Consider the following 12,160-nt stretch of genomic DNA (forward strand, 5'->3'; position numbering starts at 1 on the left):
TCAATGTTTCTCCCCCAAACCAGTAACACCAACGTTATAGTCTAGTTCTCTTTTTTTGAAACCACAACTTTGCCATTTTTGTTTTTAGTCCCAGTTATGTACTATGTGGCCTCATCTACTGAAATTTATAGACAGTCATTTTTAATAGCAAAAGAACAAGTATTCTTTATTCAGTTTGTTTAGTAGCTTTTAGGCCAGGCATTTCAAGAGTACTTTCAAATCTGTGGAAAGGCTATCTCCTTATGACCCAGAAGCACAACCACATCATATGAGCCGGTCGGTGGTTCAGAGGGCGGCATGGCGAAGCTTAGACGTGCTGCAGCAGCCCAGCACAGTGGCCCGTGCATGCCCGTAGTCCAGTGGTTGAGATTTGGAGACAGGAGGATCACCGGTTTGAAGGCAGCCTCAGCAAGTTACTGAGGTCCTCTGCAACTTAGTGAGACCCTGTTTCAAAAGAAAATATAAAGAGCTGGGAATTGCAGCTCAGAGCTAGAATGCCTCAGTATGGAAGGGAGGGAGAAAAGGAAGGAAAGAAGGAAGGAAAAAAGGAAGGAAGGGAGGGAAGGAGAAAAAAGAGATATGGCAGCAACCTGAGGACCAAGACTCCAAAGACCAATTGGAAAAGCTGTGGTGAAAAAGTGTAGAATTAGCTGGGTGTGATGGCGCACGCTTGTAATCCCAGCATTTGGGAAGCTGCAACAGGAGGATCGCAGTCACGGACAGCCTCAGCGACTTAGTGAGGCCCTTTGAAACTCAGTAAGACCTGTTTCAAAATAAAGACTAAAAAATAGGGCTAAGGGCATAGCTTGGAGGTCGAATATCCCTGGGTTCCATCCCCAGTACCACACACACACACACACACACACAAAAAGTGAATAATTAATATCTTGGAGGCCTTCTAGCCTGTGTTACTTTTTTTTAATGTGCACACTGTCAACTGGAATTTTAAGTTGTCTTTATATGCATGGCACTTGAGTTATTGTGTACAGTCATTCTGTGATCCAGGCTGGTAGTTAAAATAACTGTCACGATCACACATTTGACTAGTAATGTGACCATGTTACTCATAGACCTGGCCTTAAGCACACTTTTTGGTTTATAGTTTCTTATGTGTTTAAGGCAGTGGTCAATAGTCCTAGCCCAAATATCGACCATTGATACATGTCAATTTTGCCCTAACAATTTGGCCTAGTGGCCCTCATTGCTATGGCTATAGGGTACAGACTTAAGAGGTTAAATCTGGTACAAGAAAGGAAACATAATATTTCAAGATATATTTTTTGAGAAGTTCTAAGTTAAACAGCTTGTAAAGTGGATTATGTAAGTGATTGTGGAGGGAAGGGAGAGAGAGATGTTCAGTTTGGGACCCCAGGCAAATGGCGGTATATTTGAAGATTGCCTCCGGTGTGAAGCATTGTAGGTAACTTAACCTCAAAATTGCAAAGCAATAGCTGGATGCAGAGATTAGAATTTATCATGTAAGAGAATATCATTTCTGGAAAATGCCAGGCACCGTCAGTAGCTAGGTGAAGTCAGTAGCAGGCCATGACTAAGTCACTAGTAGACTGCAGAAAGGATGTCAGGGGCCCTGCCAAAGTGTGCCTACGTCTCTCAGTCAGAGACTACTAATTCTTGTTTTCCCATTTACTTGTGTGGTTTTACTTGCATTAAATCACATGAATGAGGGAGAAGCATTTTTTAAGTGATTGTGTCAGTAGTCCTAGGTTTCAGAAATTCAATTATCAACTAAGAAAGAACTAGTTGATGTCTCCAAGAGTCACTGATCAAAAGGGACCACCGCTTTGACAATCAACTCTAACCCAACAAGAACAGCACTTAGTCTAGCACCTTTTTAGCTTCCTTTCAGCTCCTCCTTTCAATCTTATTGAAAGAAAGCTTTACCCTGACTGGCTTATACATAGAAGCTTTTAAAATTCCTTTCCTGGACCACAGGCAGTGAGCCTGCGTTCTCCTTGGTGACCTCAAGGCCTCTCACCTGAGGGAGGACCGTCTTCTTCACTTGCGGTTTGCACTTCATCCAGGAGGTCGGCTTGAAGCCATAATAACGATGGTCGTATTTTCTAAAGGTTAATATGATAGGAAATGGATGACTTCATTCTGAATTGATTTGTGAAATGGCTTGCAGGTTTAGTTTTTCCCTTTTTCTCCTTTTTTCCTAATGTCTTTTAGTCACAGGTAGTTCTCATGGGAATGTAAGGTGCTTTTCTGTGTCATTTCACACATTTATATTCACCCAGATGCTCATATGCTGAGCATTTTGCCCAGCAAATATTTGAATGACTTCTGTGCTTTCCTCTTCCTGGAATTAAAATCATAGTTTATACAATTAGGAAATGGACGGTTACTGTATGAAGAAGTTTAGGATATTCTCTCAAATCATTCCTTACTAGTACATATTTAGTCGATAGTAAATGCCTTTGGTTTGTGCCTCTGACGTTAGATATTTGGCCTACTAGGAATATTCTCTGTGTTCCTATTAGTGGATCATTTAAAATTATTCACTCTTATAAATGATGGTAGAGCTCTAGAATCAGTCCAGTATTTTAATTTTTCACAGTACGTTTGATTTTAGTCTACCAAGGAATTCAGCTTTTATGTGCTCCCTGATTCTAAGCTTATGACCACCGTGTTATTTAGCCAGGCCTGGAAAGGTTTTTGTGTTGTCTGTTTACATGGGAGTTTGTTCCTTTAAAGCAGAGGTTTTCAACCCATACTAGGTTAATCATTGTGTGGGGGGGGTGTCTTATCATTATATAAGCAGCACCCCTGGCCTCTACCCAGTGGATGGCAGTGGCTCCCCATCCCCAGCGGCGATAACAAAAGATGTGTCCAGATGCTGCTATCTGTCCCAGAGCCGAGGGTGGAAACAGTTCTCCCCTGTTGTCCAAGTTCATTTATTTTCACTCTGAAGCCACGTGCCCTAGAATTGTTGTATGAGAGACTGTATTTAACAATCATGAATGGAAGGAGATGGCCAGTAGCGCTTTCCTTTTTTGCAGTGTTCATTTTCTACGTTTCACATAGCATCAGAAACTCAGGGCTGGAGGTTTAACTTGTGTGTGTTCAGCAGGTTCTCGACTTGCATTTCTTAGCATCCTTGCTCAGCGTAGGACAGTGGTTACTAACCTACCTCTCTGTTAACTGTCAATAGAATCCCACTTTAGTGATAGATTTTGCTTTGTCTCTAAAGTTTAATATTTGAGTGTACTTTAGAAAGCGAATCATCATTCGTTGCCTGATAATGCACAGATGTTTGCAGACTGTGGCAGTCCTTGAATACAGAAAAATATTGGGTAAAAATTGTCATGCATGAAAGTTCGCTAGTGTAGACATCGATTCTGAGTATAACCCGAATGTCTGCTCATGATAACTGGCCTGTAATTTGACGTGTTTACTGGATCTGTCCCGTGTATACAGGTGGTTTATGATACTTAAATGTGATTCCTGAGTGGAAATTTCTGCTTGAATAGGTGCTACTTCTAACATATTTTTGTCAGTGGTCTGAAAGTAGAATAAGGAGGGACAAGAAATGAATTCTGACTGTTGACTTATTCTCAGATTTGGTGATATGTAAATAGAGTTGAAATCTTCTACCTGAAATTCTTTAGGGCTAAATGGAAAAACATAGGGCCATATTTTGAAAATAAAAAATAAAAAAATAGGGTCACATTAAAATTGGGGAAGTGTTGAAGAATTGATCATGAGTAGTCAGGGCTTCTCTACCTGCAGCCAGACCATTAGTTCACTAAGACCTTATATATTGTAAGTATTGATAAAGGGAGCAAACTGTTAATTGCAAGCTTTCCTTTGCCAGAAAGACATCCCTTTGGCACATACTTTATTTGGGCTGTTTAATGTGCATGTAAATGATGAGACAGGATTCGGTGTTGCAGAGTTGGTGCTTCTGATACAGCTAACGACCATATTCCTTTATTTTTACCATGTCATACCATTTTCTTTTTGCAAAATTGTAAAATAGGTGAATTTTTTAAATTTTGCATTTAAAAACCATTGAACTTTTAGAAACACCATTATCTATATCTTTATTCCTGCCTTTTTATTAATCAGTGACTACAAAGGAAGAAATCTGAAAGGAACTAGACTGAGTCTTACCTTCCTTCTTATGACCTGAAATAAATTGGTAAAACTTCACTCGACGTTTGGAGATGTCCATAATTGGATTCTAGTTAATTTCCCATATTGGGCAGGTTAGAGGGGAACCAGCCAGCCAAATTATGGTCTAGCAATTTAACAAGGGGGTAGGGGAGAGTCAAACTATTTTTCAGTAGAATTGCACTTTAAAATTATGAACTGGATGTTGGAAAGTTCTTCCAAAGGGCAGATGGATAAATACCTAGCCTGTTTGTGGACGATAGCAAGTTGGACCTCGCCCTTGCGCAGTCTAAGCTATAGGAGCAACTGCTGTCTGTTGTCCCAGTCAGTCAGGCTCTTCCTTATTCCACGTCTGCTGCGTCCAAGATCAGACCCTGGGGATGTGTCAAGTAGTTTTCCTACTCAGAAACTTTGTGAGTTATCTTTCCCACATCTAGATTTTTAAAATTAATTCAGATGTTGGCTAAATCAAGTTATGACTGATTTCCAGGGGTGGGAAGCCCTCTGCTTCTCTGGTCAGCGGGCGCACCTGCCTGTGAGGCGCTGTTGCCTGGCGGGCTCACTCCTGTGAAGCCTGAGTTGGAGCCCAGAGGACGCACTCAGACCAGTGGCTTCTCCCAGGTTGTTGGTTATGCTCCTGAGCATCATTCCAGAATCTTTGGCTTCTAGAAGTGACTCCATTCTGAAGAACATTTTGTCATCTATTAATACTCTGGTAATAATCTTTTATACATGGGAATTTTGTAGCATGACTTTATGACTAAACTTATTGTGTGTTAAATTATTTAGAAATATTGAGTTTCTGAATGTTATTTTGTGAGACTTGTTTTAAAATAGTAATAAAAATTGTGTTATTTTATAAAAAAAAATTGTGTCTTGTTTACATTGTCATTAGCTTGGCTAATACAGAGCAATTCTGTGCCCTTCCCACGATATTCAATTCTGAAGAAATTCAGTCTTTGGATAACATAATAATGCTTGCATTTTGGGAGGGGCACAAGGGAGAAGAGGAGGAAGGGGGGGTGCGAACTTACTACCAATGATAAGTCTCTCACAATTTCAAATTATTTGGCTCCTAGAAAGAGTGCTTTCAGGGACACATTACTACTACCATTGGACCATTCTTATTCCTAGTCCTACCCTTACTTTTAGAAATACACAAGGTTAGGCTTGGCTGACAAGCTGGCTGATGAGCCCTTGAGATGAGACGGACAACTGGCACTGTCAGCCACATCCCACATTTTGCCAGCACAGATGCTCTGCTAAGGCCCAACATATAATTTTTAAATTTAAAAAAATTTTTTTTTGTGTGTGTGTGATACTGGGGTGGAATCCAGGGGCTTTCTACCTCTGAGCTATACTCTCAAACCTATTTTATATTTTATTTGGAAACAGGATCTCACTAAGTTGCTGAGGGCCTCACTAAGTAGCTGAGGCTGGCTTTGAACCTGTGCAATCCTTCTGTCTCAGCCTCACAAGTACTGGAATTATAAGTGTGCACCACCATGCCTGACTAATTTTTTTTTTTTTTTGTACTGGGGATTGAACCCAGAGACATTCTACCTCTAAGCTATACCCCCACCTCTATTTTTTAATTCTTTATTTTTAAAACAGGGTCTCACTAAGTTGCAGAGGGCCTCACTAAGTAGCTGAGGCTGGTTGCAAACCCGCAATCCTCCTGTCTCAGCCTCCAGTGCTGAAAAAGAAAAAGAATCCTTGCTGTGTGTGTGTGTGTGTGTGTGTGTGTGTGTGTGTGTGTGTGTGTTTTACTAGGGATGAAACCCAAGGGACTTCTACCTCCGGGCTATACCCCCAGACCTATTTTATATTTGGAAACAAGGTCTCACTAAGTTGATGAGGGCCTCACTAAGCTGCTGAGGCTGGCTTCCAACCTGTAATCCTCCTGTCTCAGCCTCCCAAAGACTGGAATTACAAGTGTGTGCCACCACGCCTGGCTCCTATTTGCTTTTTAAGAGTGTAATATGTAGCCGGGTGTGGTGGTGTACGCTTGTAATCCCAGCATTTGGGAGGCTGAGACAGGAGGATTGTGGTTCGCAGACAGCCTCAGCTACTTATGTCCTCCGCAATTTAGACCCTGTTTCAAAATAAAGAATAAAAAATAGGGCAGGAGGTGTAGCTCAGAGGTCAAATGCCCCTGGGTTCCATCCTCAGACCCACACACAAAAAAGTGTAATATGTGAGCCTGGCATGGTAACACACACACCTGTAATCCCAGTCAGTACTTGAAAGGCTGAGACAGCAGGATCACAGGTTCAAGGCCAGCCTCAACAACTTAGTGAGACCCTCAGTAATTTTAGCAAGACTCTGTTTAAAAAAAAGGGGGGGGGCGGCCAGGCATGGTGGTGTACCCTTGTAATCCCAGCATTTGGGAGGCTGAGACAAGAGGATCGTGGTTCAAGGGCAGCCTCAGCTATTTAGTGAGGCCCTTTACAACTCAGTGAGACCCTGTTTCAAAATAAAGAATTAAAAATAGGGCTGGGGATGTTGCTCAGAGGTAGAATGCCCCTGGGTTCCATACCCTGTACTGCAAAATAAATGAAGGAAGGAAGGAAGGAAAAAGGAAGGAAGGAAGGGAGGGAGGGACAGAAGCCAGGCACGGTGATGCATGCTTGTAATCCCAGCATTTGGGAGGCTAAAACAGGAGGATCATGTTTCTCCACCAGCCTCAGCTACTTAGGCCCTTTGCCACTCAGGAGACCCTGATTCAAAAAATAGATAATAAAAAATAGGGCTTGGGGTATGGCTCAGAGGTAGAATGCCCTTGGGTTCCACCCCCCAGTACTGCAAAAAGAAAAAAAAGAAAAAAAAAGGGAGGTTGTTGCTGGGGTTATGCTCAGAGATAGAATGCCTCTGGGCTCAATCCCTAATACCAAAAAATTGTATAATATGTATATGTGTACAGATTAGGATTGTGGCTGACTGGCATTTGTAACAGGGCACGTGTGTATAAAGATTATGAGAGTCTTGTAATCCTAATACCTGAGAAGCAAGAGGATTGCAGGTTCGTGGCCAGCCTCAGCTCCTTAGTGAGGTCCTCCACCACTTAGGCCCTGCTTCAAACTAAAGAATAAAAATAGGACTGGGGGGGGGGGGTGTAGTTTAGAGATAGAATAACCCTAGGTTCAATCCCCAGTACCACAAATAAATAAAAAATATTAGAGCTGGAAAAGGTGGTACACATTTGTAATCCCAGTACTTAAGAGACTGAGACAGGAGGATAATAGATTTGTGGCCAGCCTCCACCACATAGTGAGGCCCTGTTTCAAAATTAAAAATTAAATAGGGATGGAGGTGGAATGTGCTGTGTTCAACCCCTAGACACACACACACACACACACACACACACACACACACACACACACAGAGAGAAAGGAAATGTCTATTGAGAACAGGACCCTTCCTTGTGGAGTCCTGAGGGGAGGGTCTCCCCTCCCCTGCTGGTGGGCGTGGCTGGGGAAGTCTGGGTCTTGGTGGGAAGGGACAGGGATATGGCAGGTGTTTGTGGGGGAAGTGTGGGGCGTGTTTCTGAGGGGAGGAAGTGTGGAGGTGTGTGTTTCTGAGGGGAAGAAGGAGAGGAAAGTAACATGTGGGAAGCGAAGACACAAGTATATAGAAAAATTTGGGAAAATACCAATATTAGTCTTTTTAAACCCCATACCATATGGATTTATGCATTAGTTAAGATTTTAAAGCCTTACTAAGGGAAAAGCCCACAATGTTCATGCACTCACTTCTGGATTTACTAAAGATCTCAGAAATAGACATCTGCACGGAATCTCCCAGCCAAACATGTTTTTAAGCCTTTCCCTTTGTATATCTTCTGGGTATAAAATGACTGCTGTAAAAATAGTCACCTTACACAGATGTGATGAATTACTGTTATTTCTTCAGTGAAAAAAAATTTCAGATACAGTGACTTAAAAGGAGAAAAGAAACACTGCCAGATAACCTCATTTCAGGATTTTCTAAAATTTTATATTGTTTGCCTTGAAGAAAACATGTAAAAATTGAATGCATTAAATATATACAATTTGAGCCAGGTGTGGTGGCATATGGTTGTAATCCCAGTACTTGGGAGGCTGAGACAATAGGATCGCATGTTCTCAGCTAGCCTTAGCTACTTACTGAGGCCCTCTGCAATTTACTGAGACCCTGTTTCAAAATAAAGAATAAGGCGGGCGTGGTGGCGCACGCTTGTAAACCCTGCACTTGGGAGGCTGAGACAGGAGGATCTCACGGTTTCGAAACCAGCCTCAGCTACTTAGCGAGGCTCTTGGTAACTTAGTGAGACCCTGTTTCCAAATAAAAATATAAAATAGGTCTGAGAGTATAGCCCGGAGATAAAAAAGCCTCTGGTTTACCTTCAGTACCATCAAAAATAATTTAAAAAATAGGGCTGGGGATGTAGCTCAGAGGTAAAATGCCCCTGGGTTCAATCCCCAGTACTGCAAAATAAAAATAAAAATAAAAAAAGGGTATATTAAGTTCACATAGTAATTGAGATTAGTTTGTTTTTTTTTTCGGGCCTGTGGATGGAACCCTGGGGCATTCGACCTCTGAGCTACACCCCCTGCCCTATTTTTTATTCTTTCTTTTGAAACAGGGTCTCACTAAATTGTGGAGGGCCTAAGTAGCTGAGGCTATCTGCGAACCGCAATCCTTCGGTCTCAGCCTCCCAAATGCTGGGATTACAAGAATGTATCACTACACCTGGCTAGATTTTTTTTTTCCTGGTGGTACTGGGGTTCCTGGAAGCCCTCATACCTCCCGGCTACACTCCCAGACCTATTTTTTTTTTACTTTTTTTTTTTTTTGGAAACAGGGTCTTTTAAACCAGCACAGCTGGCTTCAAACCTGTGTGATCCTCCTGTCTCCGCTCCCAAGAGCGGGGATTACAAGCGTGCGCCACCACGCCCGGCTAGATTTTTCTAAATGTGGATCATATTGAAAATGGCTGCCGGGCGTGGTGGCGCACGCTTGTAATCCCCGCGCTTGGGAGGCGGAGACAGGATGATCGCGCAGGTTCGAAGCCAGCCGAGCGCGCTGGCTTAGGAGACCCTGTTTCTAAATAAAAATATAAAATAGGTCTGGGAGTGTAGCCCAGAGGTAGAAGGGCTTCCAGGAACCCCAGTACCACCAAAAAAAAAAAAAAAGAAAGAAAATGGCATATATTCACACAGTGCCTGGTGCTCCCCCCCTGCACTTCCCCTTCCCCCCTCCCAACAATTTGTCCAGGTTGACCACGTATTTGAACGTAGCTCCTCCATTAATCAACCTCGGCCTTCTTCCTCTCTTACCCCTTTCTGGCTTTGCTGAGTTTTCCCCTCTATTATCTGGAGTCCCTCTGGTATCCCTAATACTCCCTAGTTTGGGCATATTAGAGAAAACATATGAACCTTCTCTTTCTGTGCTTGGCTGATCTCACTTAACATAATGTTCTTCAGGTCTTTCTGAGGTTAGATTTTTTTTATGATATGATATGGTTAAAGTTTTCATAAGAAAAAAAGATAAAGAGTTTAATTATCCTGGAAAATTTTATACATGTCATAAAAATGAGAAGACAGAGTTTTCAAATTATTTTAATTCATATACATGTACTTGTTAACTTCAAATTTAGAACATTTAGAATCAGCATAAACAAGAATTATTTCATGACAAATTTGAAGTGGGGGAATGGATTACTAAACAAGTTCATATCAACTTCCCCATGCAATTTACATCTGTATCTTATACAGTGAAAAACTGATTTACACAGCTACATAATTGCAGTATTTTTCCAGCATCCCATTTTGTAGTATCAGAATACTTTCCAATTAAACTGATCCAGGTAATAAAAGGTGAGAAATTAGAAATTTGCATTGTAAAGCTGAGCAACTAATATCTAATAAGTTCACATTTCTTTCCATGAATAAGCCAGGATCAGTTGACAGTGAACACAAACTATTCACGATATTAGTAACAAATATAACAGTTCACATTTTACTGAACACTTTTTGTGAGCCAGGCCCTAAACATGCAACTTCACATTGATTATCTCGATGGGAAGTGTCACAGGTTCACAGTTTTTCACAAGTGGGGACGATGCCACGGTGACAGCTTGCACCAAGCGTGTGTGTCCAAGCCTTTCCCTGGCCTCTCAGACAGCACGACCCACTTGTATCGCAGCAGCTCTTGGTGCTTGCTTGCACAATTTCACAAATGTTACAAGAATGTGCAGGCCTGGCAGCCCGTCCCATGCCCACCCCACACCCCCGCCCCCCCCCCAAAAAAAAGCAAAAGCAAAAAAGGCTAAGTCTTTACTACTCAGAGAAGACACGCCTGAAGACCACACAGTGACAGGGAAATCGGCAGCCTTCTCACCTGGGGCTCAGAAGTGCCCCTCCAGGCCCAACTGCAGGAGGGCGGCCTCGGCCTCTTCCTCCTCCTCCTTGGCCTCCTCCTCCCGGATCTGCACCAGCAACTGGAAGAGGTTAGGGGCGGGCCCTTCTGCAGCCCCGGTCAGCCACAGCTGCCTGCGGATGGCCCCGCTGTGGTTGGCCCCGGCAATGACCTGCTCCAGCCGGGCCTGGTTCACGTTATCTTTATCGATGGCCCCCTTCTCCACCACCTTCTGCAGCAGAGGCTCCAGACGAATGACGTACGCAGATAACTTTTCTCCTGGGTTCTGGTAAGTGTTCAGAAATCTCACCTGCGCATCCCTGGAGCTCTCGACGCTGCCAAACACCTGCTCGAGGGCCTTCAGGCATTCCGTGGTGGTGATGGCCGGGTTGTTGGTCTTGAGGATGCGAATGACGTCAGCAGCGGGGCCTCGCAGGCTCTCCATCAACCGCCGCCTCTTCTCTACATCAGACACCTGCCACTCCTCTATGACCTCATTAGTGTGCTCCAGCCAGGGATCAAAGGTCTCCTCCCCAGGCCCCGGGATGTCCCGCCCCGAGAACAGCGTCAGCTTCTTGTACCATATGGACTCCACAAGAGGCTGGATGACGTTATCCAGAATATAGTTGAGCATCTCTGCTGGCATTTCTGGGCCTGGGGCCGGGACAGGGTTCTGGAACCCAAGGACACGGGCAACATCTTGCACGGTCCACCCCTCTCTAGCTAGGAAAAGATGCAACCTTTCCAAAAACTCGGCATCAGAAGTGGGGGGCTTAAAGACCACCTTCCAGACGCCGCCTTTGCCCGGCATCTCCCGGGGAATCGCGGCGTAATCGACGGCGCCAGTGAGCTCTAGCAAGGCTGCCTTCGCATTCTCTTCCCTCCAGAACATCCTCCCGAGCACGCGATAGGGCACCTGGGGCATGGCAGCCCGGAGGGTCTCCTGGATCTCAGCCTCGTCGCAGTTCACCGGGATCCCCCAGACCAGCAGAGCTCTCTGGGAGTTCACATCCATCCCCCGGCACCAGTCTTCCAACAGTGTCATCGCCATTTCCCCAACTCTCAAGGGCGGCGGGGCTGCGAACGCGGATCCGCCGGGCTCGCCGCGCTCCGGGGCGCCGCGCTCGGCAGCCGCCGCGGGGCTCGTCGCTCGTCACGCGGCGGTCGCCATCTTGCGGGGCGGGCGGCAGCCTGCGGCGGGGGCGCGGGGTCGGGCCGGGCCGGGCGGCGGCTCGCGGGCGTGGCCGCTCCTCCTGCAGCCGCCGCGGCCGAGCCGGGGCTCAGGTGGGCAGCCCGGGGCCGACCCGAGGGCGCTTCTTCAGCGGCGAGGGCCGAGCGCGGAGGGAAGAGGCTGGAGGCCGCGGCGGCTGCAGTGGCCGGCGTCGCCTCCCCGCAACCTGCCGCCGCGGACTGCCGCAGTGGAGGGCGGGGCCGGCCGCCGAGCCCGCCCCGCGCCTGCGCCAGCGTCGCCATGGCAACGGTGTCCGGACGCCGCCGCTCCCCGCTCCGGCGGTTGCCATGGTGCCGGCGAGGGGCTTGGGCACTGGATTCTCAGATGGCGCATTTCTTTTTTCATGGTTTCCAGATTTTAAAAAATATATATACGTGGCAAACACTGCTAAGCACC

The 12,160-nt window shown here is 45.2% G+C and overlaps 1 protein-coding gene across 1 annotated transcript; it reads right to left on the bottom strand.

Moving 5' to 3' along the window:
* Window positions 1-10,522: 10,522 nt before the first annotated feature.
* On the bottom strand, window positions 10,523-11,584 carry PNMA1 (PNMA family member 1; the record flags this gene model as incomplete). Its single annotated transcript, XM_080707176.1, has 1 exon — window positions 10,523-11,584. The coding sequence occupies one exon, from the start codon at window positions 11,582-11,584 to the stop codon at window positions 10,523-10,525; it is 1,062 nt and encodes a 353-aa protein (XP_080563302.1).
* Between the last annotated feature and the right edge of the window lie 576 nt (window positions 11,585-12,160).

Source organism: Muscardinus avellanarius (genome assembly GCF_963383645.1).
Source record: "Muscardinus avellanarius genome assembly, chromosome: 12".
Lineage (NCBI taxonomy): Eukaryota > Metazoa > Chordata > Mammalia > Rodentia > Gliridae > Muscardinus > Muscardinus avellanarius.